Source organism: Planococcus citri, chromosome 3 (genome assembly GCF_950023065.1).
Source record: "Planococcus citri chromosome 3, ihPlaCitr1.1, whole genome shotgun sequence".
NCBI classification, from domain to species: domain Eukaryota; kingdom Metazoa; phylum Arthropoda; class Insecta; order Hemiptera; family Pseudococcidae; genus Planococcus; species Planococcus citri.
The window spans coordinates 27,330,425-27,340,662 of record NC_088679.1 but is presented as its reverse complement, the minus strand read 5'-3'; the positions used below and the strand labels follow the sequence as shown (position 1 = coordinate 27,340,662).

General features: G+C 34.0%; 2 protein-coding genes across 2 annotated transcripts; one reads left to right on the top strand and one right to left on the bottom strand.

The window, feature by feature from the left end:
* The first annotated feature begins 3,257 nt into the window (after positions 1 to 3,257).
* LOC135841763 (carbohydrate sulfotransferase 11-like) lies at positions 3,258 to 5,613 on the top strand. The gene is made up of 5 exons (XM_065358926.1): positions 3,258 to 3,564; positions 3,662 to 3,810; positions 3,902 to 4,073; positions 4,146 to 4,414; positions 4,492 to 5,613. Exons 1-5 carry the CDS (start codon positions 3,433 to 3,435, stop codon positions 4,844 to 4,846), a joined length of 1,077 nt encoding a protein of 358 aa, XP_065214998.1. The 5' UTR covers positions 3,258 to 3,432; the 3' UTR covers positions 4,847 to 5,613.
* On the bottom strand, positions 4,913 to 7,550 carry senju (UDP-galactose transporter senju). Its single transcript, XM_065358927.1, has 7 exons — positions 7,252 to 7,550; positions 7,053 to 7,170; positions 6,926 to 6,972; positions 6,577 to 6,716; positions 6,308 to 6,505; positions 6,032 to 6,223; positions 4,913 to 5,585 (listed from the first exon to the last, which is right to left on the bottom strand). The coding sequence occupies exons 1-7, from the start codon at positions 7,337 to 7,339 to the stop codon at positions 5,313 to 5,315; spliced, it is 1,056 nt and encodes a 351-aa protein (XP_065214999.1). The 5' UTR covers positions 7,340 to 7,550; the 3' UTR covers positions 4,913 to 5,312.
* Between the last annotated feature and the right edge of the window lie 2,688 nt (positions 7,551 to 10,238).

Below are 10,238 nucleotides of genomic sequence, written 5' to 3'. Positions count from 1 at the left end.
CCAAGCACAAAATCGATCTCATATGGTCACAGATTGGGGAATCTGTCTCCAAGAAGTCACCCAGACAATCAAATATGAATTTTTTGTGTTTTGGTAATGTTCTGGTGACTGATTCACCAAAATTCACCAGGATTCACCAGAAGTCACCAAGTAAAAAATTGATCACATATGGTCACTGCTGTGTGAGTCAGAATTCTTGATTTAAAAATAATTAATTTCAAGAAACATCGCGCAATGCTGGCCATTAAAATCTATTTCTTAGTTTTGATGATTATCGGTAAGTACCTAATTTTTTTTTTACTAAAAACTGTGCTTTTTGCTAATATTGCAAGTAGGTATAGGTAGTCAGTAGGCTACACCTACATATGTACACTCTACATATGTAGGTACCTATTATGATTTGAAAGTCGGCTAATATTACATTTTTTTCAACTGTAAAATAAATTTGTTTTGTGCTTATCTATTATCTAATCTTTGTTTTCAGTATTACAGTTTTATGCAGTCAAATGTAAGTAGCGAAAATTTCAGAAATCTCAAATTAATTAATATTTAATAAAACGTAGTTCACCTACTTTTACTTTTTAATTTTGCCATTTAAAAAAAAAATGAAAATATGAAGAGCTGATTTAATTGTTGACCTGAATTTCTTCATCATGATCATGAATTAGGGTAATCTAAATCCTTGCGGGAATTTTCGATACAAATCAGTTTAATTTTCTAAAACTTTTGCATTCGCTTCACTCGGGCCATTCAAGATTCGTTTCGACTCTCAAAAATTCTGAAAAAAATATATTATGGACAACTTTTCATGCTGAATAACATATTAAAAAATTGGGTTGGTAACATGTTGCAAAGTTGATTTTAAAAATTTTAAAGTTTGCGAAAAAATGCGATTTTTTGATTTAAAACATTGAAAAAAGTTTTGATAGGTGAAGTTGACCCATTTGACCCCTATTTTTACGTATCGGTCGAAAAAATTGAAAAAACCCTCTCACTCGATGAAATGAACTCCTCACAAAAAAATCAAAATTAAAAAAAATTCAATTCTCAATTTCAATCGTCAAAAAAAGTTTAAATTTATTCAGTTGTCTTATTTTGACCTCTTTCTGACGTATTTCATGAAAAACTTGATTAAAATTACACTCACAACAAAAAACTAAAATTCGTTTATTTTTTGAATCTTTTAGAATTTTGATTTTTTTGTGAGGAATTCATTTCATCGAGTGAAAGGGGGTTTTCAACTTTTTCGACAGATACGTAAAAATAGGGGTCAAATGGGTCAACTTCACCTATCAAAACTTTTTTCAATGTTTTAAATCAAAAAATCGCATTTTTTCGCAAACTTTAAAATTTTTAAAATCAACTTTGCAACATGTTACCAACCCAATTTTTTAATATGTTATTCAGCATGAAAAGTTGTCCATAATATATTTTTTTCAGAATTTTTGAGAGTCGAAACGATATGAAAACTACGTTTCGAAACTTTTTGAGCGAATTTTTTGTACGAAAAAAAGTGGCTACACTGATTTTTATGATATCAACAAAAAGCCTTTCAAAACCCCTAACTATGAGAAAAAGTTCCATTTTGGTAGGTATCGCGGGTATCGAGTTATCCACTGCTGAAATGGATGATATTTCAAGTTCACTGAAAATTTTGACACCCCCTGGCCGCCTTTAAAAATGAGCTAGAGGGCTGCGATTTGCGCCATTGGTCATCCCTTCGAAAGGTCTTTCCACAGGAAAAATTTCAAAAAAATCGCCGGACTCCCCCTACCACTTCTTGGTCCAATTGACGTGTCCGAATTAAAAATTTTCTCCTGCGGTCGTTTTTGAAAAAGAAAAATCCAAGAATGTGTTGAAAGCTTCAAACTTAGTCGATTTTTAGAAACTATCAAAGAAGAGATGCGGTATGTGACCTAATTCAATTAGTTTGAAATCAATTAGGTATTTAAAATACTTGGTAATCTCGCTTCTTTTCTGCTGCTTTCACAGTCCAGCTCACGTCGGATCTCTTCCGAAACATGCTCATGAGACTGATACGCATTGTACTTTTTCAAAAATATCGAAAATCATGATCCAAGTTCGAGCTAAAAATTCTTCAAAAGTGCTCAAAAAGGGTTTAATAAAAATGCTTGATCATTTGTCAAAATTTTAACCCATTTTAGGTCGCATGACGCTTTTTTCAAAAATGTCAAAAATCATGACCAAATTTTAAGCTCAAAATTCTTTTAAAATGCTCGAGAAGCATTTTTGTACATAGAAATGCTTTAATTTTTCGCAAAATTTTAATGCACTTTGATAGGTTGCATTGACACTTTTTCAAAAACCCAAAAGTCATGACCCAATATTTTAAACTCACAAGGGAAGCCCCCCACATGATACTTTCCGATTTGAATGAAACTTGGAGTCTTGGGTCTTGGACCGTTGGAAAGAGGACCTCAAAAAACACCCATCCTCCAATTTTCAGCTGATCAAGTTGATTTTTCGATTTTTGGTGAGCGTTTGAAGTTTTATGTACACAGGTATAGCTGTTCAACTCAGAAAACTGGAAAAAACTACAAATATCCATCTTTCCCGCGTATCAACTTCCGGAGCTCAAATTTGGGCCAAAGGTAGTCTTCTAGATACCTGATCGACTCATACTACCATTGGCCGAATTCAGCCCTCCGGTCAGAAAACAGAATTTTTTACTTTTTTTCTCATATTTTCGGTGAATTTGAAAAATGGCCGTTTCTCCCCACCACATGAACTTGAGCAGCTAAAATTTTGGCCGAAGGGTTAATGCTTGATACCTAATTGATTAATGTTGCCGTCGGCCGGATATGGAATTATCATCAGAAATCATTATTTTTTGTCCATCTGGTTTTTTTTATGCCTGTCATTGAAAAAATTGAAAACTCTATTAAAGCAGCGCATCAAATGTACTTGCACGTCTTGCAGTGCTCAAATTTTGGTCAAACGGTCTGTGCTAGATACCAAATCGACCCATACTACCATTGGCCGGATCCGGCCTTCCGGTCAGAAAACAAAATTTTTTTCCTCAAAAATTTAATTTAAAAAAAAAACTTAAAGCCGTTTTAAAAATTTTTTCAAAATGAAAAACGTCACCCGAATTTGTCATTTTCGACGTTTCATTTTTCAAGAAATGATGACCCAAACAGCCATGTCTCACTTTATTAAGATGGTATGGTCACGAATGGCGACCTTGAAGTAATCGACCACTTGTTACCTCGAAGATATTTTACCTATAATGATGCGACGAGTATTGAATTCTTGATACTCATCTTATAATATGGCATCATACTAGTAGCAGACCAAACTAGTTTTTTTTGTTATCATTGCTCTCTTGTTTATACCCAAAGTCTTCGCTGTAAACAGAACGAAATTATTTTCTTTTACCTACATGGTTTGATTTCTTTGAAATGTTAGTAAATGGTGTTTCGATTTCAAACAAAAATTGTAAAATGTTTTGTAGTGTTTCTGAGTATTCTTTTCATTTACTTGATTTTCGAAAACTCGAATATTATCCCTCGTCAACCTGAATTAAAAACCGAACAGATCATCGTAAGTGAGCTATGATCATGTGAAATTTGTATCTATAATAATTACATAGGTAAGGTACCTTACCTATCTATTCAAGTAATGCTCAATTTTTTTCCAGATAAAAGCTCGTAAAAGAAACAGTCTTCGGTTATCGAACTTGGAAAATGTATGCAAACGATATAATTTGGGAAGATATTGGGTTTCTTCGAAACCGACAGTTTTCAAAGAACCTCCGGCACCTCAGTATGAAATTTTCTTCTACGATTTGTGAGTCTGATTGCATTAACGTTTTTATTTTTTCGAATTCTGTGAGTCATTATTATAATCGATTAATTCGGCGAATTATTATCCCGAACAGAAAACACAAATTATCTTGGTGCCCGATCTACAAAGCTGGTACGTCAACTTGGTTGTATAACTTAGCCCTACTAGGCGGCTCTAGCGAAACCCAAATAGCTAATTCGAAGAAACAAATCAACGATGTAGTAAGAGATATTCTACCGTCTTTGGAAAGCGACGACGCTAAACGAGTAAATATTTATTTAAATTTTTATCTTCGTCGTTTTCGAGTTGAACTTGAAATACTGATCTGTGTATTCAAGGCTCTAGAACACTCGTTGAAATTCCTCATCGTTCGACATCCGTTCGAAAGGATTCTCTCTGCTTATCGTGATAAACTTGAGAACGTTGCTGTGAGAGGTATCGATGGCACTCATCACTTTTATCAATCTTTCGGTTCGAAAATCGTCGCCAAGTATAGAACCGGTGGAAACAACACGAACTCTAGACTGATCTTGAAACCAGGCCAGTACATTTGGAATGAAGAAAAAGAACCGATTGGAGTTGAACCTACGTTTAGAGAATTCGTGAAGTGAGATTATACAAATTTTGGTTAACATCTCGAGTCTTCGATAGCCTAATTTATTTTCATGATTTTACCTATTTCAGACATTTAATCGATACTGATCTTCGAACCAGAGCCGATGACCATTGGATACCGTATTATTTATTTTGTACTCCTTGTATGGTCAAGTACGATATCGTCGGCCAACTAGAAACAATGATGGAAGATCAATTATTCGTAATTCACGAGGCGAATTTACAAGATAAAATTAAACCTAGATGGCGTCATAAGACTAATCCATTTTCAAACGATAGAGTTACCGGTGTCAGTGATTTAGCTAAGGTGTACTTCTCACAATTGAGTCAATCAGATGTGAGCAAGTTATTCGAAAAATATCGATTAGATTTCGAATTATTCGGTTACGATGAGAAACCGTACTATAAATACGCTTCCAGTTGATCTCGATGCTTTCAGTTTCAATTTACCGAACCTAATTTCCAAAAAAAAAAAAAAAAAAAAAACGTAAACGTGATAAACATTATTATTAATACTGGAAATAATAAACTTAAACGATATAAAAATCAAATCAAACGTGTAACTCGTGTAACGAAACAAATTCAAGGTAAACGAACCCTACAAAATAAAGCATTTTTGCATTTAGAAAAATCACACTACTTAAAACTTGAAAAAGTATTTAAAAAAAAAATTGAAACACAATCAAGATCACAGCATTACACATAATGTTTCTACGCCACGTAATATTATTATACATATGTCTCCCAATGTGCTTAAGAATTACTTAACTGAATAGATGATCGATTTTTGGTCAAGATAATGAAATTCATGACTAGTTGTCTCGACTTCTCCCGTCGACGTGAGATTCGCATCTTTGTTCGAACTGGTAACGAAATTGTTCCGAATATATTCAAACATCGGTGTAATTTTCCTTATGTTTCGGTTCACTGGGTGCTGGATTCTGTACCGGGTTCTTCGAGTATAAAATAATAGAAAGGATTATAACGATTATCGATACAGCGGCGTTGCTTTTGATCGGTACGTCGAAAATGATCCAGGTCAGAATAGCGATGAATACCAATTCTAAAGCCGATGCCACCGTTTTCAGTATAGAATTTAGGTATTTTAAGAAGAAACTTGCAACGATTCCCACGGCAGCGTTGTTCAATATTACGAGTAGTACCTGAAAGTTGATAAGAATGTTGGTTAAATACACTTTTATGCGAATCGCGAGGTGTTTTAAATACTTAATTGCGTTTTCTTCGCGTAATTCACGACGATAAAATGAGTATTTAAATTTTTACTGACAATTCCGCTGATAAAGGACGTAATCTCGAGATGATTAACCTTCTCGGGTAGATGAAGTTGGCGGAAATGTCAAGCGTGATATTGATAATGAAATGAATGGAGTTACGCTAGTGTTTAATGTGCTATTGAAATTTTGAAAAATCCTATTTAATTGGGTTTCTCAACAACGTATTCTCGAGTACGATTTTCATATTTTTTTTCTCGATTTTTAAATCAATTAATTATATGCAGAAATGGTCAGAAACGTAATACAAATGGTGCAAGTTGTAATTTAAATGAAATACTGATTTTCTAATTGACTCGATATCGTAATTTACTCACCTTTAGATTAAAAATATGTTGAAAAGACTGTTGAGAAAATACCGTCACGTCCCATTGCCACAGCAAAACCAATAAATTACAAACGATCGAGTCGACGTAAAGAAACGTATTTTGAACGAAAATATCAACGTGTAATCCTTCTCTCTTGAGTAAAAATTCAATATAGACACCGGCCAAACAAGAGCAAAGGACCTTTAAAACACAAAATAACAAGTTACTTTCGACGCTCGCAGAAGAAAATGATGAATTTAAAATTGATTGATTTTTTTTTTTTACTTGTATCAGTATGAAAATAGTTCCAGAATTCAACCCCATTCCATCTTTTTTACCCATCGATGATGGATCACTGGCGATGGCTGAAGGAAGAACAACGCTGTCGTGAAAATCGAGATCAATGTTCTTCATCATGCATCCGAAAGTTAATAATATTAACGATATCCACTGAGTCTTTGTGAGAATTTTTTTGAAAAGCATCTGTAAAAATACGTATGATCTAGATGAGTTGATGAAAGGTTTGAAATGATTTGAATTTAGGTGATATTTACTTGAAATAAAATTCCTGTAATGACCACTCGTAGCTGAAGTAGTATGGAGTAAGTAGATGGATCGTAGTTGAGCAAATTAACGAAAGATAAATTATTGTAGAAACAATACAGCAGAGATGGAATAAAATATAACCATAGGACTGAAATTGAATAGTGAATATTCGATTAGATTATTTAGCCTAGGAATTTCGAACTGAGTAGGTATCTATTTTTTTACTGTCACCCAAAAAATGCCAACAGTGGGAACAGCATTAAAAGTCTCATCCACTGATAGATTGTGAGCGTTGGTCCCCACTGTCAAGATTTTTCGAGTAATATACCTCGAAAATTTATGCACAAGTTTACTCACGTTTGATATGTACAATAGCTTGATTGAAAATCGAAAATGACCCATTCCTGTAACAAGATATCAATTATTGATACGTAATTCTACATTATCTCGACTCTCGAGTTTTCAAACACTATTAATATCAAACCTCGATGTATAAATGACCATAGAAATTATCAGCTTCATCATTTCAGTGAGTAACACCACAACCACAGTGTTATAGTGATAGCTGTTATTTGATTCCTGAGACGAGGTTACCAGTAATCCTGTAAAACAACGTATAGGTATCAAAATGAACTCGAATTTTTGGAATAAAATGTGCAAAATTATGAACTGTATGTACATACCTTGGCAAATGAAGAGAAACATATACATGAGGAATATTACACCGCTCCATTTTGATGGAAACAAGTCGTGTAAGTTCGCCTTATACATTGTTATCGATTGGACTCCTTTGTAGCATTGGAACGATCAATGATCACCGGATTATTAAATCGCAAATAATTCTTCCCATGGCCGCATAAATCACGATTTAATGATCTCGGAACTAACGGACTTGAGTCATTTCAACTGTTCAGTGTTCGGTGATATCATTGCTTTTCGCTGGTGTTTTTAGTGTTCAGAATTCAGATTTTTTTTTATCAATAACGTACGTAAGGCGGCGAGTGAAGTGTTTTGGTGGGGTTATTAGCAGTGTTACCGGTCAAGAGACGGTGTTTGGTGTTTCTTATTCTGGCTTCTGGCTAATTTTCAGAATTTTTCAATTTTATTTTTTAAAAAAAGTTTCTGGTTTATTATTTTATTTTATTTTTTAAATTTTTTCTCTCTTTTGGTGTTTTAAAATCATTTTAAGCTGTAAAAGTCCATTTTATGAGCCAGCAAAGCATCCTAGCCTGGAAGAAAAATAAATAGAATAGAAATAAAAATAAACACAAATTTTCGTTTTTCGTGGTATCGTGGTTTCAATTTCAAAATTCATCGCACTTGCTCTAAAAATTAAAAATTTTAGCTTTTTTGTTTCGACTTTCGAAGCCTCGAGGGGAAAAAAATAAAATGGAACTGGAAGTCGTAGAAATGAAAATTTGGTAGATATGTCCAACATTTATATTCATTCGATGATGAAAAAAAAAAAAAAAATACTTTTCACTAATTGCAAAATTGACATGAAAAATGCAGCAAGAAAGAAACCTTATCATGTAGGTACCTACTTCAAAATTTATTCCAATTTCCACTGAGAGCCTCCTTTAATTTTTGGTTTAAAATTATTATGGAGGAGATGGGCTCAGAGCAGACCAAAAACTTGACTTGTTGATATCCAATTTGTATTTCAAATTAAAATACCTTCACTTTTGTTCATTTTTCAAAACATTTTATGGGATTTTTTATCAAAATAATGCAAAAAAAAAAATATATAATCACAGTTTTTTTTTTTAGAAAACCTCAACGTTTGAAAATCTGGCTTTGTCTTCTTTTCGTTGAAAATGTTGCTTAAAATAACATCAAAAACAAAGACTTACTGTGCTTTCAAAATCCGTATTTTGATATTCCAATACCATACTTACCGTAAATTTGAACATTTTAATCTGATTCAGCATAGGTATACGAAAACTGTCTGTAGATAAAGCCCTCACTCAAAATTTCAGAATTTTGACCCTCTCAAATTTTTTAAGAGACGAAAGGAGGCATCGAAAAGTGTGATTATTGTCTTCCAATTTTTTCATCTTCGAAATTCGCAATTTTCAAATAGTTACCTACTTGAATTATTCTCAAATTTACCTACCTAATGTGAAGTTTTTTAACCGGAAATACCTACGACCTTGAAGTTGAAAGTGACTTAAGGCATTACTCCAGGAGAATTAGCTCAAAAAATACCTGGTCATAAGGAAAAGTTTGATAACAAGCTGACTTTTGGTATATGGGAGTTTTTTTGATACGCTGAACACGAATTTTGGGTGTCCGGGTGAACCCGGTGTACGCTTCCCCCTTTTTTGTGAACCCTAAGCCCCCCAAATTCGGTTTTTGGCGTACTACTCCGAAAATATGCATTTTCATGCAAAAATGCTTCTTATCGATTTTGTTCTCCTCTGAATTCCCAGTCGAATGAGGGGGCAGTGAAGTTTCCAACCCCAGGGGGGTGGACCTATGGTCACTCGAAGTGAGGGGGTTTGGAAAAATTTCCAAAGTACGTAATTGAGATGGTTCATATTCTACTTTTCATGCATGAAAAACGTATTTAATAACGTCAGAATTCCTAAAGAGGGTCAGTAGGTACTCAACAGATTCCTCTCCCCAGTCCCCGCCCCTGCCCCCTCCTAGTCCAGCTTAATGAGTTCAACGGATAAGACACCATAATAAAAAGTTTCACTTGAAGCTGAATTTTGAGGGAACTTCAACTTTTAACAATTCGCAGGAGGCTCCAGAATTGCTCGAAATTGTTTCCCACCGACTTGGGAGGCTGAGAATAGGATACATTTTACATACCTACCAAATTTCAGCTTTATATGGTTTGGTTATACTTTGTCTTTTCGCCCAATTCTTGCCATTTGCTATTCAAAAATTGGTCAAAAACCAATAAATGCACTTCAGCACCTGAAATTTCAAGTAGTGATGAACTCTCACACCTATTCTTTCAATTCAGATTCGTCCGCGAATAAAAAAAATTATGTACCTAGGTATCTCCATTTGAAGTGAAAAAAAAAACAGAAAGGAGTGAGGTGCCAATAGAGAACAAATATTTTGAAAACGCTGATCAGAATTTTTTCACAATGAAGCACTTCAGGATAAATTTTGAATCAGCAATGTTTATTTTTGTAAAATTACCCCCTCTTCCCTTCTGAGAGGTCTCAAAACACATGGAAAACTGCGAAATGACTTTAAAGAGGCCAAGTTTTAAGCACCTGTTCAAAATTATTCAATCTTTTCTACAAATCAACATGTTTAGAAGCTGAAAAATTTTTCTAAGGTCCTTAATTTCACAACACCTCTTCTTTGAGTGGCCATAGGTCCACCCCCTTGGGATTGGAAACTTCGCTGACCCCTCATAAAATGTCCTAAAATTTCAAAATGAGTCATTGAGCAGCTAAAACTCATGGAACTTTCTTTCTAGGTCATATTTTGACTTATCAATTGTTCTCGTGGCCTCTTTCGACTTCAGTGAGAAAAAGCGTTTTTTTTTTCAGGCACAATTTTTTAATTCTACTTAGAATATCCCCGGATATTGAAATGTGCGATTGAGTAGCTGCAACTCTGGAAATATTTCTTCTAGGTTATTTTTATTACGACTTACCTACTAATCCTGTTTTAAAATCCACTTTTCACGTGATCGTAATTGAAA